At 39.6% G+C, this 21354-nt stretch overlaps 1 protein-coding gene across 9 annotated transcripts in view; it reads left to right on the top strand.

Annotated features, from left to right (window-relative positions):
• The window catches only part of DPY19L3 (dpy-19 like C-mannosyltransferase 3), a 92561-nt gene that overhangs the window by 36370 nt on the left and 34837 nt on the right, over window positions 1-21354 (top strand). For all 9 annotated transcript variants that reach the window (XM_014584000.2, XM_006167992.3, XM_006167994.3 and 6 more), the window contains 3 exons: window positions 269-414; window positions 3120-3243; window positions 3781-3915. In XM_014584000.2, the coding sequence (XP_014439486.1) occupies window positions 269-414; window positions 3120-3243; window positions 3781-3915 (405 nt within the window). The remainder of the gene's footprint in view (window positions 1-268; window positions 415-3119; window positions 3244-3780; window positions 3916-21354) is intronic.

Genomic DNA, 21354 nt, shown 5'->3' with positions numbered 1-21354 from the left:
ATGTGAACACAGTGAAGTTAGACAAAGTTAGGTGGGAAACATGTCTGGTATCAAGAACGAAGGCAGGACACGTAGGGATTTCCCTCCCTCTTATCTTAGTAGTGGAAGGAAAATCTCCTCGCACTTCTAGATGGGAAGGGGTGGCAGGGGCTTACTGCTGGGCATTAGCAGTAGGCTTATAAATGTTACATTGCCACTCTCCTGTTTCTTAAATGACAGTGGGGGCACTTAGGCCCTCTCTGACACATTTTTTTGTTCCCTTTTACAGAAATACCTAGAGCCAGTTTACTTTTATATTTACACCTTATTTGGGCTCCAAGCAGTCTACGTCACAGCTCTTTATATAACCAGCTGGCTCCTTAGTGGTACATGGCTATCAGGACTGTTGGCAGCTTTCTGGTACGTCACAAACAGGTGAGTCGAATCCCTGCCTCTCCCTTCCTTCCCAAAACCTGAGGACCAAGAAATTTCTTTTGCCTCATTTGTTTGAATAGAAATGTTTCTCTAGTGGTTTACTAAATTTTTTATTTACTGAGATAGAAAGTTCCATTTACATATATTTTCAGCTAAGGATCAAAACACTGAATTGGAGATCAGCAGTTAGCATAATGGCTATGTCGCTGGACTTCCACGTAGTTGACCGTGGTTCACGTCACAGACCCAATTGCTTAAAACTCACGCTGGGTGCGTGTGCGTGTGTGTCCAAGATCCCAAGAGGAGAATGGAGGAGAAGGGATTGCGGCGTGGCCATTCCCTCTGGGGGGTGATTTCTCACTTTCTATCTCTCTGTCTCTGTCTGTCTGGCAAGCGCACGCACCCTGTAACAAAAGCCTATTAAAAAAAAAAAAACACTGAATTGCAAATCCCTTGTAATCCCCAAACATTACTTGTTTGTTTCATGACCAGTGTTTCTTCAGCCACATGTCTCACCTCTTGAAAGGGTTGTAATATCTTCATTGCTATCTTAATAGAGTTGTGTAGCTCTCAGTTCACAAAGAATGAAACACTGTACAAATGCAAGGAGGGTCTTACATTATTTAATTGATATAGATTATTCATTAATAAACACTTGAGCCTTATGACATAGTTTATTTTAAAATGTTTGCTATAGGGCACATACACACACCAGGGAGAAAGGGGAAAAGTACCTTCCCAGAGGGGATGGCCATGTTGCAATCCCTTCTGCATCTTCTCAGGATTTTGGGCATCCATGCACACATATCCAAGCATGTTTTTTAATCCTCCAGGTCCAAGACTCAAACCACACAGTTGACCATGTGAGATCCAGCCATCTTAACCACCACACCACAGTCTGGCCAATAAAACAGCATTAAAAATATATATGTTAAAGATATATTGAGATGCCAGCGGGTGGCATAGTGGATAAAGTGCTGGACTCCCACATCATCTATCTGGTGAACGTATGCATCCTATAGCAAAAAATTGCTCTCAAAAAAAAAAAGATATGTTGGATTATTGCTTGACCGACAGCAACATTGATATTCAGTAGGCGTCTTTAAACCTCGAACATGAGTTGTAAGACAGATTTTATATTGCAATCTAAACAAATTAGTTTTTATTATAACCCTACTGGGTGCTGTCTTAGTCCATTTTGTACTGCTATAACAGAAACTTGAGACTGGGTCATTTATAATGAACAGTCATCTGTTTTGCTCACAGTTCTGAAGGCTGGGAAGTCTAAGATCCAAGGGCCGCATATGGTCAGGGTTTTTTGTTCTATCACCCACGGTGGAAGGTGGAGATGGTAGACCACATGAGGAGGTGATGGTGGAGCTCGTCCTTTGTAAGGACACCTCTGCTGAGAACACTAACCCCTGCAATAGTGGCATTTGTTTCTTCATGAGGACAGAACCCACATAACCTTATCACCCCTTAAAAGTCCCACCTCTCAGCCCTGTTGCATTGTGGATTAAGTTTCCAACACATAAACGTTGGAGAGGTGATTTTTTTTTTTTTTTAATAGCTAGAGGGTACACAAACTTGCTAGAAAGGAAGAGGGAGAAAGCACTCCTTTATGGGGTGTGGTCACGCCACCAACCCTTCTCCTTACTTTCTCTATTCTATTGGAAGTTTGGATGCGCACGCATATGTGCCTGGGCATTTTTCAAGCTGCAAAGCCAAAATTAGAACCACAATGGATCATACGAGATCAGGCTTCCCTCAGTCACCAGGCTGCGGGGCCAGCCCTGGGGCACACATTTAAACCACAGCAAATACTCACTACAAAATGCTTTATATGTATTCTTTTAATGACCCTGTAGGGTAAATACTATTATTATCCCCATTTTAGAGATGATAACAATGAGAATTAAAAAGTACTGTTATACTCATTTTAGAGATGAAATTGAAGCTCAAAAGGTTGTATTATATACACACACGTGTATGTATTATTTATTGAATGCCTTGTATGTTAAGGAATCATTCTCAGTGCTGAATATAGAAAGATGAAAGCTTAGCTATACTCATCTTCCAGGGGGTTCACATTCTGGAGACATAAGTTTATCTTTTTTTTGAAGAATTATTTATTTAATTTTATTTATTCATTCATTTCTTTTTTTAATTTGACCAGAGAGAGATAGAGAGAGAAAGTGAGAAAGCAAGCCACCAGGTCTGGGACTTGAACCATGGTCGGCCATGTGGGAGTGTCCAGTGCTTCAACCACCATGCCACCTGCTGGTCCCCAGAGACATAAGAAGTTTTCAAAAAAGGTTGCCATTGACAAATTTAAGATTCAGTATACAGCACCAAATACATACAGAAGGGGAGAATGCCTAACATTGCCTGTTGGCTGTAACAAAGTTAGAAATGTCAGTTTAACATGGCGTATTCATGGGTTTAAGAGTCAGCTAATATAGGCTTAAACCTCAGTCCGAGCACTTAGTTAAATGTAAACCCACGGACAGATCCCTTAAGTTTTCTCAATGTTAATTTCATGTTATGATGATGGTGATGGTAAGGACAATTATTATTATGGAGAACCAATGACCAGAATCTAAGTATAGTTGAACTTAATGTACTCTAGCTTTCACTTTAGGAAACCTTTGAGGAAATTAACTTAAAAATTATCACTTTGGCTATTTGCATTTTCTTTTGTGCAGAATAGATACTACAAGAGTTGAGTTCACCATTCCACTGAGGGAGAACTGGGCACTGCCATTCTTTGCGATTCAGATCGCAGCAGTTACATATTTCCTGAGACCAAACTTACAGCCTCTTCCTGAAGTAAGTGTTTTATAAAACCTATACTTTTAATTTCCCCAATTTTACATAAGAAGCTTTTAAAAATGCAATGTGCATGTTATCCCAAAGCATGCGAATAGTGCTTATTCCATGACCAGTTTCTTAACTTGAGTTAAATTTTCTTTTTCTGAGCTTTTTCCTGCTTTGCAAAGAAAATGTTTTCAATTTTTGATGTTAAAAATGTGCTCCACATAATCTATCCTTAAATAGTTGCAGTAAACCCACACACAATTTCTGCGAAACTGTCAGAATTTTCAAGCCGTTGCTCTTGAGATACGATTTGGTGCATTATCGCCTCCGTAATAGTGCTGAACACATACACCGTATGTGAATATTTATATGCAAAGTGTCACTTTAGGATATTTAGAGCTTAAATAACAAATGCAAGGGTTTTTAGAGCAACAGTTTATAGTTTTTCTATTTGGTTTATAGAGATATTGGTTGCTCTTGAGAAAACTTGTCTACAAAGATTTTTATTAGTAGAGACATGTAAATTATACAAAGGTTTTCTTTTTACAGAGGCTGACACTTCTTGCCATTTTCATATCAACTTTTCTCTTTAGTCTGACATGGCAATTTAATCAATTTATGATGCTGATGCAAGCATTAGTGTTGTTCATACTGGACTCCTTGGACATGCTGCCAGCAGTGAAGGTAAGCATTGCTTTCTTTTCTTGTCTAGAATTTTCATTGTTCAGTGTTTCATATCATAGAATGAGATGAAAATATGCACCTACTTAATGACAAAGTTGAAGCTCCTTTTAAAATCTCACGAAAATATGCTGGGGTCTGTCGAAACCAAGTAATTTATGCAGCCCAGTTTGGCCATCTTAACCTCTATTCTTCTTATTTTAAGTTAGAAATGGATTTATTTGGGGCATTAAATGCCTAGTCAATTGTGCATTGCCTTTTTCCCAAGGAACTCATTGAACTGATAACGACTTTTAGTCATTATATAGTACTTCATAAAATTTTCATAGGAACATTTAACCAAGGTGGGATGTGAATCCCGATTGACTAGTCAAAGGTCACACAAAGCAATTTTAAGGAAACCTCAATCTGTCTTCCAGTGTGTGCTGCTGTCATCTAATCACTTGTGAGCTTTTTTTTTTTTTTTATGGGCAAAAATAGGTCTTCATGTATTGTGTACATTTTAGAAATTGCCCATAGTATTCTAAATTAGCAATAATTAAAGTATGTTCCAAGTATAACACATTTTATCTCCAGGTCTAAGCACCAATGTAGCCCAGTATGGAAGAGTTACAGTCACTTATTCCATAGCAAAAAAAACGCAATAAGCTTCAGAAACCAAGTTCAAATTCAGAAACATTGAAGTCAGCCTGTTTACTGAGTCTCTATACTATAATATGCACAGCAGAAAATGCCAACTTGTAGAAGGAAGACATAACCCCATCCACAGAGTGTTCCCCACCTGGCTTGGAAAATAAAAATATAAACAAGAAATGATAGATATCAGACACCAGCAGATGGAGTAACGGTTACATCACTGGACTCCCACATAGTAGACTGCGGTTCCGGGAACATGTGCTTATGTGCCTAAAATCCCAAGAGAAGAATAGAGACGGGACTGTGGCATGGCCATCTCCCTAGAGAGTGATTTCTTGCCTTCTGTCTCTCTGTCTCTCTTACTATCTCTCTGGCGAGTGCATGCACCCTATAGCAAAAACCTCTCTTAAAAAAATGAAATGAGGGAACCAGCAGTTAGCGTAATGGCTGTGTTGCTGGACTCCCACGTAGTCGACCATAGTTTGCATCCCAGACCCGGTGACTTAAAACTCACGCTGGGCACGTGTGCATGCGTGCCCAGGATCCCAAGAGGAGAATGGAGGAGAAGGGATTGCAGCGTGACCATCCCCTCTAGGGGGTGATTTCTCGCTTTCTGTCTCTCTGTCTCTCTCTGTCTGTCTGGCGAGCTCATGCGCCCTATAACGAAAAAAAACCTCTCCAAAAAAAAAAAATGATAGATATCAGTTTGTAGCAATGATAAGTGTAAGAAGTCTACAAGAAGAAAAGTTCTTTTTAGGCAGTCAAGTTTTTGCAGAAGTCAGTCAGGCTAGAGCTGAGTCACAAATAAGGAGAGTAGAATTTACTTGGAGTATGAGGCAGCAGGACAGGAAGGTAAAATATAAGGAAAGCAAATAGGCAAGACAAAGTTTATACACACAGAAACATTATTCAATATTTTTGCAGGTGCGAAGCAGTGGTTCCTCACACAGTGCTGGTGCAAATTCTTGTGATCTTTCTGTTTCACAGTAGTTATCAAAAGCCTATGGGACCAGCAGGTGGTATAGTGGCTTAGGTGCTGGACACTCCCACATGGCTGACTATGGTTCGAGTCCTGGGCCTGGTGGCTTGCTTTCTCAGTTTCCCTCTCTCTTTCTATCTCTCTGTGTCTTTCTCGGCTCAAATTAAGAATAAATGAATGAATAAATAAACTTAAATAAAAAAGTAATTATTATAAAAAAAGCCTAAAAATGTGTTTGCCCATTCACCAACACTAACACCTCTGGAAGTGTATCCTAAGGAGATGATCGACCGTATACATTTTAATTGCATTATTATAACAAAAAACTGAAAATGGGGCCAACGTATGGCGTGGTATTAAGGCACTAGATTTCCACATGGCCAGCTGCAGTTTAAGTCCAAGACAGGACTTGAAAATCACCCCAGGCATGTGTGCCCAAAATCCTAGGAGGAGAATGGAGGAGGACTGTGTCATGGCCATCTCCCATGTGGAGTGATTTCCCATTTTCCTTCTCTGTGTCTCCATGCACCCTATGGCAAAAACCCTTTAAAAAAAAAAAAAAGGCTGAAAATAAATGAATATCAATAGAGTAGAGATAAATTGTGGCATTACCCCCCCTTTCTTTTCCCCAAAGTAATTTAAATAAATATAAAGTTAAATTTTAAAAATAATAATTTTTTAAAAAAGGTTGTGGAAAGGTAAACATTAAGGTACCAACCAGCAGCTACATGATTGATGTCCTTTATATTCTTTTTTTTTTTGAGAGGTTTTCGCTATAGGGCACGTGCGCTCGCCAGACAGACAGAGAGACAGAAAGCGAGAAATCATCCCCCAGGGGGGTTGGTCATGCCGCAGTCTCTTCTCCTCCATTCTCCTCTCAGGATCTTGGCCACGTACGCACACGCGCCTGGCGTGAGTTTTAAGCCACCGGGTCCGGGACGCAAACTGCGGTCAACTACGTGGGAGTCCAGCGACATAGCCATTACGCTAACTGCTGGTTCCCCTTTATATTCTTTTTTTTTTTCTTTAGATCTTTTGACTTTTTCTGTTGTGAACATTTTTTAAAATTAAGAAACAGAATAAAATTTGTATGTGTTTCAGCACATACAAAAACTTTTTAAATAGTACAGCTAATTTATTTTACATTCAGTTCTTAACTTTATTCAGGTTTTATGTTTGAAACTATGTCATTATTAATTATCAGATTTTAAGGAGGAACATTATTATAATGAAAGGATTCAGAGTTACAAAACCAAGTTGCTGCTCTTTCCTCTGAAGCAACAAGCTCCTTAAACTTTGGCAAGCAATTTAACTTCTCTGAGCCTTAGTTTTCCTTCATAATTTGGAATCACTTGTGTCTAATCATGTCAAATGGGAAAGAGCTGGAGTGATTGGTGTAGATAAAGGTAAGAGATTCAGAGCCCAGTGTGGTGACAGGCAGAAGTATCTTTCTCAGTACACATCATCTTCTTTTCTTGAGTGATGGAAAATCTCTTGCCAACAAAAGCTCAAGTCTTTAGTCAGAAATGTGAACAGAGGTTTCAAATATGAAACAACAGCAAATGGTTTGTTAATATCCTTTTGCTTCATACAAAGCTAAAATATAGAGATGCGTAAAGTTTTGTTAACACATTGTAGAAATAAAACATTAATGATAAATGCCTGAGGTAACTTTAAATACTCCAAGACAAAGTAGACATACCCTTCTCCCTGTTATTCTCCTAAGTACAGCTAAAAACTCTGTACAGTGTATATAAAATGAACATAAGAAGAGTTGAAGTGTTTGAGAGATGGAAAAAAGAAAGCAGGCTGCCTAGAAACCTCGAGATCAGAAGGAAAATATGTTATTGAGTCGCTGGTTTTCTTTTGGCCTTGAATATCCCAGACTGGGTGCTGGAAAAGTCAGCAACTTGGAAATACCAATGAGCTTGGACAAAAGAGCCCCAAGAACCTTCTCTTTTGCTCTCTAGCAAAAGGAACAAAAGGGGAAACCTAGCAAAATAAAGAAAACTTTGGCCTAGCCTCCGAGGCACAGCCCATAACATATTGGACCATGGTTCTGGAAGCCACATGCTGACCACAGTTTGAAACCCCAGCCTAGTTGGCCTGAAACATGCTGGGTATGTACATACATGCTCAGTCAGAGTCCTTGCTGGCTGGAGGGCTTGGAGAGGGGGGATTGTAGTGTGACTGAGCCCAGCTGAGAGTTGTGTCTGTTCGTCTGCCTGCCTCTCTCTCTCTCTCTCTCTCTCTCTCTCTCTCTCATATGAACACATTTCATTGTTACTTTTTTTTCCAGTTTTCAGTTTAAAAAGAAAAAAAAAAAAGAAAAGAAAACCATTAGATGTTAACTACCCTATTCTAGCCAAACACCGCAGAAAAAAAAAAAAAAAAGAACAAAAAAAAAACCTGAAGCCTCACTCCCACCTCTATCAGCAAAGTTTAGTGGGGATCCTAGACTTCCCTCAACCAGCTGTAATGAGACGTTCCTCACACTGTGTCAGAGAAGTCTAGTGGGAAGCCAGACCTGCCCTCCATTCACCAGAGGTGTCAGTGAGGACCACATGGAGAACCTGGACTTTAGCTCTCACGAAGTAGTAATGAGACATCTTCCCCCCACCTCCCCGTTTGCCAGGATGGTATCAGAGGAGTCCAACAGAGAAGCTGGGACTCTAACCACCACTCAGAAGTAATGAGCCTCCCTATTCCCTGGTTTCACCTCACACTGTTAGTGAAGGTCATGAAGAGAGCAGGAAAGGGGCACCTCTTCCCTTCCCAGCCTGGATGGTGTCAAAAGAAGCCTTGCCTACACCCAGCAGTGAGGAAGCCCCTTTTTCCCTTCTGCCCCCAAATGTCAGTAGAAGTCAAGTGGACATCCTGGACTTCCACTCCATGTGCACATAATGAGGTACTGCCCGTGTTCCCCCACTGGCACAGTTCTGGCCTGGTGCTGTGGCTTGATGTTTGAATCTCCCCCGCTGATTGATTTGGCAACATATTAATCCCCAGGTGACTGAGTTAGAAGGTGGGCCTTTGAGGAGCTGATTTAGTCATGAGGTCAGAGCCCTTGTGAGTACGATTAGTGCCATTATAAAAATGACCCAAGGGAAATGTTTTGCCCCTTCCACCATTTAAGAACACAGAAGGTGCCAACGCTGAACCAAGAAAGGGCCCTCACCAGACACTGGATTTGGTCTTGGGCTGTCCATCTTCCAGAACTCTGAGAAATGAGTCTTGTTATTTATAAGCTACTCAGCATATGGTATTTTGTTACAGCAGTCAAAACAGACTACGACACATGGTGCAGAGACCCCCTGACATGGGTTTAAACAAGATCCGAAGTCCCACGATGTAATAGGATACAACTGAAAATGTCATGTTTTTCTAAGAACCAGGAATCTCCTGTGTGAAAAAAGGCAGTCAACAGATACCAACTCTGATACACACAGATGTTGGAATTATCTGACAAGGAATTTAAGGGAGCCATGACTTTAAAAGTTTTGCTAAGCAATATAAACACTTGAGAATGAAAAAATAGAGATTTTAAACAAATAGGCAATCTAAAGAACAAATGGAAATTTTACACTGAAAAATTCCCATAACCAAAATTAAAAACTCGATGGATGGGCTCAAATGCAAAATCAAGTAGTCAGAGGTGAGAACCAGTGAATTTGAAAATAAAACAATTTAGAAATTACCTAATCTGAACAAAGGAAGGTAGGCTGGGGGGAAAAGATGCATGTAGAGCCTCCAGGACCTGTAGGACTAGGACCAAAAGTCTAAAAGTCATGTTACCAGAATCATAGGAGGAGAGGAAGACAAATGTGAGGCTGATAAAAATATTCAAAGAATACCTTTTTAAAAAATGGCTGAAATTTTCCCAAATTTGCCTAAAGATATAAACCTACAGAATCAAGAAGTTGAGCCTTTTTCAAATCAAATAAACCCAAGTGAATTCACACCAAGATATATCATAATCCAACTTCTGAAGTCTAAAGACAAAAACTTGAAATCAGTGAGGGAAAAATTATACTTTACTCACAGGGGAAAACCAATTTAAAGGGCAGTGGATTTCTTTTTCCTTCCCTTTTTTTTTTTTTAAAGAAGTTTTTGCTATAGGGCATGTACGCTTGCCAGAAAGACATAGAGAGACAGAGAGATAGAAAGCGAGAAATCACCCCACAAGGAGAATGGCCACGCCGCAATCCCTTCTCCTCCATTCTCCTCTCGGGATCTTGGGCACGCATACACACACTCCCGACATGTAAGTCGGGACTCGAACTACAGTCGACTACGTGGGAGTTCAGCAACACAGCCATTATGCCAACTGCTGGTCCCAATGGCAGTGGATTCTAATCCAAAACCTTTGAGGAGGGACCAGCAGATGGCATAATGGTTACATCTCTGGACTTCCACATAGTCAGCCACAGTTCGATTCCCGGGCCCAGCAGCTTAAACTCACGCCAAGCACATGTGCATGCATGTCCAAAGTCCTGAGAGGAGAATGAAGGAGAAGGGATTGCAACATGGCCATACCCACAAGGGGGAGGGGAGCGTGATTTCTCACTCTCTGTCTCGCTATATCTCTCTGTCTCAGTGAGCATACATACCCTATCACAAAAATCTGTTTCAAAAAGAAAAAAATCGTTGGAGGCTAGGGCCAGCCACAGTAACATACAGTGCTAAGACACTGTCCTTCACAGTTTGGGAGGCCGAAGTTTGATTCCCATTCCAGCCTGAAGGTTGAGCATGGTAGCATGCACCTGTAGTCACTGTTACTTGGGGAAGCTGAGGCAAGAAGATTGTGAGCTCAAGGCTGGCCTGGGCCACATAGCAAGACCCTGCTTAAAGAAAAATCTGGTGTGGTGGGATGTAGCTTCAGCCCCACTGGGAGGCTGAAGCAGGAAGATCATGATGTAGCAAGACCCTGTCTTTAAAAAAAAGAAGAAGAAGAAGAAAAGGGAAAGTGGCTAGATGGAAGTGGTACAGTCATTTTTTAGATACTGAAAAAAAGAACTGCCAACCCAGAAATGAAGACTAGAAGACAATGCCCTTGCAGAGGGAATAAAAGGGAAATCACAATATTCTCAAGGAAGGAAAACTAATAGCATTTGTTGTCAACAGCTCCTCCCCAAAAGAAACAGAAAGGAAAAGATGGAAACAAATGCTCTTGGTCTTTTATCACTTCCTTTCGAACTGCAGTTGGCCACATGGGAGTCCAGCACCTTAACCACCATACTACCTGCTGGCCTCCCTATAGCACATTGTTTAAAAAGGCATTTTAGAACATTAGGAAGGAAAAAAAGACTATGAAAAGAGTATAAATATGAGTAAATAGACCTTTCCTTCTCTTAAATTTTCTAAATTATATTTGATGGCTGAAGCAAAAAAATATGTTATCTTTTTGTGGTTCTCAATGTATGTAGAAGAAATACTTAAGATAATATATTGTAGGGATCAGCAAGTGCCCTGGTGGTTGAAGTTCTGGCCTCTCACATGGTCAACTATTATTCGAGTCCCAGACCGAATGGCTTGAAACTAACACCAGGCACATATGCATACATTCCCAAAATCCTGAGAGGAGAATAGAAGAGAAGGGATTATGGTGTGGCCATTTCCCCAGGGAGTGATTTCTTGCTTTCTGTCTCTCCGATGAGTGCACATGCCTATGGGAAAAATCTCAAAAAATGAGAAAGTTAAGGAAACAACTGGAGGTAAAATTTCTACACTTCACTGAAACTGGCAAAATATTAAGTTATGAATGTACGCTGTAATACTCAGAACAACCACTGAAACATCTATACAGAGATACACTTAAAAAACACCTCAGATAAATAAAAATGGAATTATAAAAATGGTAGGTGACCTACAGGAAAAAGAAACAATAAAAAACAGGATACCAAATTTAAGACCTAGTATGTCAATAATTACATTAAAAATAAACATTTTTTTAAATTATTATTTCATTTTATTTTATTTTTTTGGAGAGGTTTTTGCTGTAGGGTACATGTGATCGCCAGGAAGCCAGAGAGAGATAGAGAGACAGAAAGTGAGAAATCACTCCCCAGGGGGAATGGCCACACCATAATGCTTTTTCCTCCATTCTCCTCTTAGAATTTTGAGCACGCACGCACACGCGCCCAGTGTGAGTTTAAACCACCGGGTCCGGGCCTTGAATTGCGGTCAACTCCATGGGAGTCTAGCGACATAGCCATTACACTAACTGCTGGTCCCTTAAAATTATTTTTTAGAGATATTTTTGCTATAGAGCATGTGCACTCTCTGTAGTGACAGACAGAAAGCAAGAAATCACCCCTTAGGAGGGGTGGCCACACCGTAGTCCCTTCTCCCCCATTCTCCTCTTGAGATCTTGGGTCCACACGTACCTGGTGTGAGTTTAAGCTGCTGGGTCTGGGACTCGAACCATAGTTGACCATATGGAAGTCCAACGACATAACCATTACACCATCTGCTGGTCCCTAAACCAAATGATCTTTAAAACAATAATTAAAAGACAGGAATAGGTAGAATGGATTTAAAAAGCATGACCTAAGTGTTGTCTACAAGAAACTCACTTCAAACTAACAGTATAGGTCAGGTGAAAGTAAACAGATGTGAAAAATATATATAAGATGTAAGCATTAATCCAAAGAAAGTAGGTAGGAGTTGCGATATTATCAGACATCAGAACAAAGAGAATTACCAGGGATAGAGTGCAGCATTAAATAATGATAAAAAGGATCAGTCAGTGCAAGAAGAAAATATAGTAGTCCTAAATGTGTGTGTACCGAAAACAAAATCGTAGTATATGTGAAATAAAAACGGACAGAACTAAAGAAATAGACAAATCCACAACTGTGGTTTGGGACTTTATACCCCTTTCTTAACAACCGATAAAACACTGGACAGAAAATCACAAAGAATATAGAACTTACCACCACCATCAACCAATAGAAGCTAATAATCATGTATAGATCATTCCACCCAACAGCCACAGAATCCCTATTCTTTTCAAGCATCAGTAGACTACCTAATCAATATAAGGCCGTAAAATTACTAAACTGTTTTTAACCATTATTAACCATCCAGGGCCATAACAGAACAACAAAGATAAAGGAATTAAAATAATAGAGAATACGTCCTCTGAGCATGATGGATTCAAGTTAGAAATCAATTCAGGTACCTTCAGTACTTGAAAACTAAACAGTACACTTTTACATAATATATATTGGTCAAAGAGGAAGCCTAAGGGAATATTGAACTCGAGGAAAAAATACAACATAATCAAAATATGTAGGACCCATCCAAAGCAACATGAGTACGAAATGTGTAGCACTGAATTTTTCATTAAAAAACAGGGAAAGAAGCCAGCTGGTAATGGGATCGTTGAGGCAGCTAGATTGCACATGGCCAACTGCATGGTTCAAGTCCTAGACCTGGTGGCATGAGGAACATGCTGGGTGCATGTATGGTGCCCAGAATGCCAAGAGGGGAATGGAGAAGTCTCTTCCTTGCTCCCTCACACCCCTATGAGCTCACATGCCCTATAGCAAATTAGAAAACAAACAAAAAACCGAGAAAGTCTGTAATCAGTAATCTAACTTCTCACATTAAGAAACAAAATGACCAAAATAAAGAAGCAGAAGTACGAAAATATAGAAATCAGTGAAATGGAAAGCATAAGGTTAATAGAAAATCGGTGTAATAAAAAGTTCTTTGAAAAGATCAAGAAAATGAAAAACCTCCAGGAAGACTCTATTATTGCTTTAGAGCATTAAAAACTTCAATCTTGGGCCTGGTGGCGTCAATCTTGGGCCTGGTGGCGCGTGCCCTGTGGCAAAAATAGCAGTCTTAACAGACTTTGATACCAAAGTTCGGAGTCTCCAGCACTTCTTATATTCTACCTAGTGCAGCAGAGCAGTGGTTAAAAGCAGACTCTAGAACCAGACTGCTTAGGTTTGAATGAGTTGATACAGATAATTTGGCTCATCTACTAGAACAGTGCTTGGTGGTTTATTAATGTTAAACATATTAATTGTGGTTATGAATGATGGTGATGCACTTGATCCATTGAAGAAAATTTCAGTTATTCTACACAGGAAGCATATATTATTGCTGCTTTGTTTCTGTACTGTACTAATAGAACCTGGGAAGGAACTTCAGCTACACCACTGATAATCCAGGACATTCTAATATACATACAAGTTCAGGACCTCTTACTAAAAATGCTCGGGCCCAGGACCAGTAGTTGGTGTAGTGGTTAAGGTGTTGGATTCCCATGTAGCCAACTGTGGTTTGTATCATGGACATGGCAGCCTGAAACTCATGCCAGGTGCATATGTGTGCATGCCCAAGATTCCCAAAAGCAGAATGAAGAAGGCATTGCTGCATGGCCATTCCCCCTAGGGGGTGATTCCTTGCATTCTGTCTCCCTGTCTCTCTAATGAGCACACATGCCGGATAGCAAAAATCTCAAAATAAGAAATGCTTAGGCCCAGAATTGATGTGAATTTTGATTATTTTAGATTTGAGCACACTCTCATGTATATATAATGAGATATCTTGAGGATGGGACCCAAGTCTAAACACAATATTTATGTTTTATATACATCTTGTACACATAGTGTGATGATAATTTTATACAATATTTTTGTATAAAAATATCATTGCAATGTTTTAACTGCAACCCTGTGACCTGAGGTCAAGTGTGGAATTTTCAACTTGTGGCATCATATCAGTGCTCAACAGTTTTGGAGCATTTTCGATTTTTGAATGAGGGATGATCAAGTAGTACTGCTCAGTTTTACATTTCTGGCTGTTCACCAACTATGTTTCTCTTGAACCTAGGATATTATTGCTTTCATAAAACTGTGCAATCTCTTTTTCTATAACTATGCCTGTTCAATATACAGCTAACTGCCAACATCAACAACAGATCCCAGATAAAGGCAAACTAAAAAAAAAAAAAATTGGCAGGGGCAGGGGTGAATATGTGAATGCTTTGATATCCTTAAAGAGTTCCTACAGGTCAAAGAGAAAAACACAAATCATTGAGAAAAGGGAACAAAGTACCCAAAGTATCCACTTCCTAGAAGGGATAACATCATCAAAAAAGTAAAATAGGGTAAGTGTAAGTCTAACAAGGAAATCAGTTGGACTCTGAAAACTATAAAACATTGTTGGAAGCTTTAAAACCCTAAATAGCAATTGCTTCTAATTGCAAAATATGCCATGTTTCAGTGGTATGGACAATCAGATTATTATAGTTGAGGCATGTACTAAAGGTCTGGCATGGGGGCAACCTTTTTATTTTACTATTGAAGTCCTGGGTTCCTTTTGGCTCCTTTAGAGTCTTCCTTAACCTTGGGTTAATAACAAGAGGATTTACAAGGCTGTTACAGTTTTCATCCTGAAGGACCAGAAACGCGATTACCCCTTCCCCAAGATGAAATGTGGAAGTACAAATTGCTTCTAGAGACAGTATTCTTCCCTAAATGTAGACTTGTTTCGTGGCTGAGATAGAATCCAGATTGTACGTTACATTCGCTGCAAACTAGGAAAACGGAAGATTATTTGGGATGTGTTCTAGATCTGAGAATGTTATTATTTCAGCGTGTGGGAGGAAGAAAAGTACCCTTAAGTAGAGATAGTTACATAATTTTTTTCCTCTAGATTGTGACTTTGTTTTTAGAAAGCTGTATCAATATTATATGCCAGGATATCATGGTTTAGGTAGATTCACTTTTTATAATCATGAATTCTCTTGAGTGCTGGTAAAGATTTTAATCCTAATTTTTCCTAAAAATTATGGGCATTAATGCTTTTTTTTGGGGGGGGGGAAGGTTTTTTTTCAATATAGGGCACGTGCGCTCGCCAGACAGACAGAGAGAGACATAGAGACAGAAAGCGAGAAATCACCCCCCAGAGGGGATGGTCACGCCGCAATCCCTTCTCCTCCATTCTCCTCTCGGGATCTTGGGCACGCACGCACACGCGCCTGGCGTGAGTTTAAGCCACCGGGTCCGAGACTTGAACTGCGGTCGACTACATGGGAGTCGAGCGACATAGCCATTAGGCTAACTGCTGGTTCCTGTGAGCATTAATGCTTGATAATTCCTGGTTTAGAGAAGCTGGAGGAACCACCCTTTTAAGGAAGAAACACTGGAACTCTCTACTAACGCAAAGATTTTTAAGCATGTACACAGTAGGTCCTCAACAAATTTATTGAAAGAATGAATGAATGGGAAATTGCTTGGGAGAGTCAAAGTGGGCAAGAATTCTCCATTTCTACTTTTGTTACAAGCTTCATTCGGTTGTAAATAAGGCCCTTCTTGACTTAACTTCAGGCAAGAAGCATCAAGTTATCTCTGAGAAGGCAGAAAGCAGATATTTGATACCAGGGGTCGGCCAGCTACCACCTGCAGAGGAGGCTCAGTTGGTTTTTGTGTGGTGCAAACTAAAAATGTTTTTTTACACGTCTAAACCACTCGACCATCCTGACACCTGGTTTTTACATGTCTAGAGGGTTATAAAAGAATAGATGACAGAGACCACATGTGGTCTGTACAACTGGAAATATTTGACCTTTTAGAGAAAAAGTTTACCAACCCATTTTATACCTTTAACTACGAAATTAACAAAAAGTTTTACCTTTGTACAAAAGGATACAAAAGAAAAATCATGGTTAAGGAAAAGGAGATGTGTTACCTCTTCATACACTCCTCTAACCACGGAATTGCAAAAATAAAATAACCACCTTTAAAAAAAAATAAACTTTATTTAATCACTGTCAAAAAAAAAAAAAAAGCCCTAAATAAATTAGAAAGACATCCTTTTCTCATAGTTTGGAAGACTTACTATCATTAGGATGGCAGCGTTTCTACAAACTGATTTACAGATTCAATATAGTCTTTCTCAGAATCCCAGATGAATTTTGCAGAAGGTTGAAAACCTCTCCAAAAAAAAAAGCTTACTAGGGTTGGACCCATAGCCTAGTGGTTAAGGGAAGCAATCCCACATGCCTGACTAGTTTGAATGCCAGTCCTAGCATCTTAAAAACTTGCCAGGCATGTGTGAGTGCATATTCAACAGGGCAGGATGGAGAAAAGGAGGAGAGAGGTTAAATGTGACCATGCCTCATTGGTAGGGGAGGGTACTGCTCCCCTAGTCTCTTTCTCTGGCAAATACATGTGTCCTCTGGCAATTATTTTTTTTAAGAGGTCTTTGCTATAGGGCGCGTGCACTCATCAGATGGCCACGCCACAATCCCTTCTCCTCCATTCTCCTCTTGGGATCTTGGGCACGTACGCACACGCACCTGGCGTGAGTCTAAGCCACTGGGTCTGGGACGCGAACTGCGGCTGGCTACATGGGAGTCCAGTGACATAGCCATTACACTAACTGCTGGTCCCCCGTTGTGAGTTTTAAGCCCCACCGTCAGGGACCGTGATTCACTATGTGGGAGTCCAGCGACATAGCCATTATGCTAACTGCGGGTCCCTGCCCTTTGGCAATTTTAAAAAGGGAAAGGAAAAGCTTATTGTAAAGCTGTGATAATCAAGACAGTGTGATACTAGCAAAAGGATAGATGTAAGTCAATAGAATATAAATGAGAGACCAGAAATAAACCCTCAACAGAAATACTAAGTTACTTTTCGACAAGCTTGCCAACATAATTTAATGTTGAAGAATAGTCTTTACAAAAAACAGTACTAGGATAGCATGCAAAAGAATGAAGTGGAACCTTTTTATTAAATTTTTATTGTAATTATGACTTACATATAATTACACATCTTTGTAGGGTACAGAATAGTCTTTCAAAGCATGTGTACAGTGTATAATAAACAAAAAGAGGATATAAACGTATTTACCATCTTCAACATTTAATTTTATAGTATGCTGTGAACCTTTGAAATCTTCTGGTTATTCTTGATGTCTGGAATTGTCTATGACATTCTTTATTGTGAAATACAGTTCTAAGGAAAAAAGTTATTAAAAATCAAACAACACAAAGTCTTGTAAATGACTGATGATGGATTTTTGAAAACCAAGATAATCTTAACATAGCCAGTGAAAGAAGGATTTGTAATTTTTATGTAGAGGACTGTAGGATATAGGAGCTTATAATCTGAAACGATCTGTGGTATCCATCACTAGTCCAGTTAGAGATAGGTAAAATTATACCTATCACCAGGTCTGAGACTCGAACTCTGGTCAGCCATGTGAGAGTGTCCAGTGCCTTAATCACCATGCCACCTGTTGGTCCCTGTTTTTATTTTTATTTATTTACTTATTTATTTTAGTTTTTTGCCATAGGGCACATGCACTCACCAGAGAGGAGAGAGACAGAGAGAGGGAAAGTGAAAAATCACACACACACACCTCCCCACCAGGCGATGGTCATGTGGCATCCCTTGTCCTGTCAGGAGCTGATTTAGCTTTAAGCATTTTTTCATCTGGGAATGATTTTGCCTTGCCTTCCCATTTGAAGGATAATCTTGCTATACATAGTAATCTCAGCTGAATTTTTTCTTTTTTTCTTAAGAATTTTTGTTTCATTTATTTATTGTTTTTTTTTTTTTAATATGTACAGTGTACATGCATTTACCCAAGAGAGATAGAGAGAGAAGGAAAGTGAGAGAGCAGACCACCCAGTCCAGGACTCATGTAGTTCAGCCTTGTGAGAGTCCAGTGCCTTAACCACCATGCCACCTGCTGGTCCTGAAATTGTTTTTCTTTTAGGATTTTAAATAAGACTTCCCATTCTTTCCTTGCCTGCCTTGTTTCAGTTGAGATTTCAGATGTTAGTCTAATGGGGTATCCTGCATAAGTAACTTGGCATTTCTCTCTTGCCACTTTTAGAATATTGTCTTTCTTTTTTACTAATTTGGCTATGATGTGTCTTGGAGAGGATCTTCTTAGGTCTATTTGGGGTCCTTTGTAGCTCCTGGATTTGGATGTCCACATGCCTTACTAAATTTCAACATTTTTAGCTAATATATCATGAAAGAGATTTTCTGTCTTTGCCTGTCTCTTCACCTCTGGAATACCTTTTATGCAGATATTTGGCTGTCTTTAAGTGTCTAGGATTTCCCGAATGTTGTCCTAGTTCTTAATGATTACTATTCTTTTCAGTCACTTGGACTAAATCAGAGGTTTTGTCTTCAAGGTAGGAGATTCGTGTGTGTGTGTGTGTGTGTATGTGTGTGTGTGAGAGAGAGAGAGAAAGAGAGAGAGATCTAGTCTGCTCTTGATATTTTCAAAGGAGGTTTTAATTTCCTGCATCATATTGGGTTTTTTTTGTGGGGGGAGGGGCAGAAATTTTTGCAGAAGGGCACATATGCTTGCCAGAGAGACAGAGGGAGACAGAAAGTGAGGAACCACCCCCAAGCGAAGATGGCCACACTGAAGTCCTTTCTCCATTCTCCTCCTGGGATTTTGCATGCACGTGCATGCACACACACACACACACACACGTACACCTAGCATGAGTTTGAAGCCACCAGGTCCAGGACTAAAACCATGGTCGGCCATGCAGGAGTCCAGTGATGTAACTGCTACACCATCTGTTGGTCCCTACATAATATTATTTATCTCCAGAAGTTCTATTTGATTCTTTCTCAGTGTGTCTATTTTTCCTCCTCCAAGTGATGGAAGGATTTTCTCATCTCCTGGACTTTTTTTTCTCTTGCATTTTATTGAGTTTTGTTACAGTGAATATTCTGAATTATTTGTCTAACATTTCTGTGATATCCTGTGTTTTATCCATTGTTGGCAAGGAGTTATTATGTTCCCTTCCAGGTGAAGTATTACCTGTTTTTCTTTTCTATTTCTTGAAGCTCTGCCTTGATTTTTAATCATCTGGTAATTCTTCCTATTTTTGTGGAGTATGTTTTCGTAAGTCTGTGCTTGTGCCCTTTCCTATTGTGAGTATTAGCTCTTTGCCTGTTTCCCTCCTCTACTGTGAATGGGAGTGTGGAATCTATAGTACAAGTTTGGGGTTCAGGTTTTCAGAGGGGAAAGTTTCTCTCTTTTTACTGCTAGAAGGGTTGTAGGGAGAAAATTCATCCAGGGTCTCTTGTCTTCAGGCATTTAGTTCCTGTTTACCCAAATCTTTCTGTTCCCAATGTGGCTGGAGGTTTAACTGGATCAGTAGGATGTAAGATGGTAGACCACTTTCTATAGTGCACAAGTGTATGACACAGGCCAGAACAGCCCTTCCTACTGTCCCTGATGAGCTCTAGCCGAATGACTTGGGCCTCCCTATTGCTCCTTCTATGTCTTCTGTCTCTTGTATCCAACTACACATAATAATTTTCTGAAAATGAACTATAAACTTTAGTTTTAAGTGCTAAGACTATAAAAGTTTTAGGAGAAAATATAGGGATAACTCTACATGACCTGTAGAAGTCCAAACCTCCTTAGATACAGTACCAAAACTACAGGTAATTAAAAAGGTAGATAATTGTTCATCAAAATTAAAAAGTTTCATGGTTCTAAGTGTACCATCACAAAACTGAAAAGACAACCCAGAGAATGGGAGAGAATATTTGCAAATCATTTATCTGATAAAGGACTTCCACAAGGTATAAGGAATTCTTACAATTTTTTCAACAATAAAATAGAGGAAACAAATTTGGATAGATGTTTCTTCAAATAAGATATATAAATATCCAGTAAATGCATAAAAATCAATGTCCTCAGCTATGAGAGAAATGAAAATTAAAACCACAATGAAGATATTGCTTTTTAAAAAAATTTTAACATATGCTTGAGAGTTTTTATTTTTCCAGGTTTTTCGCTTTTTTTTTTTAATTGTGATTTCTCATTTACATATAATCATTCTAGGATACCGTATGTAATGTACTGTGCATGATAATCAAGTCAAGGATATAGACTTATTCAGCATTGAACATTACATTATGTTGTACACATTTGATAGTAGTTCTACTTGGGTTTTTGGGGTCTTTTTGGTAATTGGCTATAGGGTGCATGCACTCACCAGACAGAAAGAGAGAGAGGAGGAAAGGAAAATAGTCATACTGCAGTCCTTTCTCCATTCTCTTAGGATTTTGGGCACACATGTACACACACTCAGCATGTTTTTCAGGCTGCCAGGGTTCAGGACTTGAACTGCACAGTCAGCCATGTGGAATCCAGCTGCTATAACCAACCACCACAACCAGCCACCTTGCTACAAGCTGGCTTTCGTCAACATTTTTTACTTCACTGTGATATACTGTTCCATCACCGATTCCACTTGTTTACCTACATTCTTGTGTCTTAATCATCTGAGACATCATTTTAAACACACTTGGATTGCTAAAATAAGGTTTTTTTAGATTAATAATAACATGTTGGTGAGGATATGGAGAAATGGGAATTCTGATGTGTTGCTGGTAGAACTGTAAAATGGTGCAGTCGCTGGGACCAGCAGTTAATGGCTATGTGGCTGAACTCCCATGTAGCCAACCGCAGTTCCAAGATCTTGAGAGGGGAATGGAGAAGAAGGAATTGCGGTGTAACCAACCCCTTGGGGAATGATTTCTCACTTTCTTTCTCTCTGTCTCTCTCTGTCTTTCTGGCGAGCGCACACACCCTCTAGCAGAAACCTCTCCAAAAAAAAATGGTGCAGTCACTTGGAAAACAGTTTAGCATTTCCTCAGTTGTTAAACACAGTGTTACCATATTATCCAGAAGTTCACTCTGAGGTATTTCACTTCCAAGAGGAATGAAAATATCTACCCAGGCAAAACTTTGTATGTGAATATTCATAGCAGTGCAATTCATAGGCAGAAAGTGGAAACAACACAAGTGCCTATCATCTG

Source organism: Tupaia chinensis, unplaced genomic scaffold (assembly GCF_000334495.1).
Source record: "Tupaia chinensis unplaced genomic scaffold, TupChi_1.0 Scaffold145396_1, whole genome shotgun sequence".
Lineage (NCBI taxonomy): Eukaryota > Metazoa > Chordata > Mammalia > Scandentia > Tupaiidae > Tupaia > Tupaia belangeri.
This window is presented reverse-complemented; position numbering and strand designations above follow the sequence as displayed.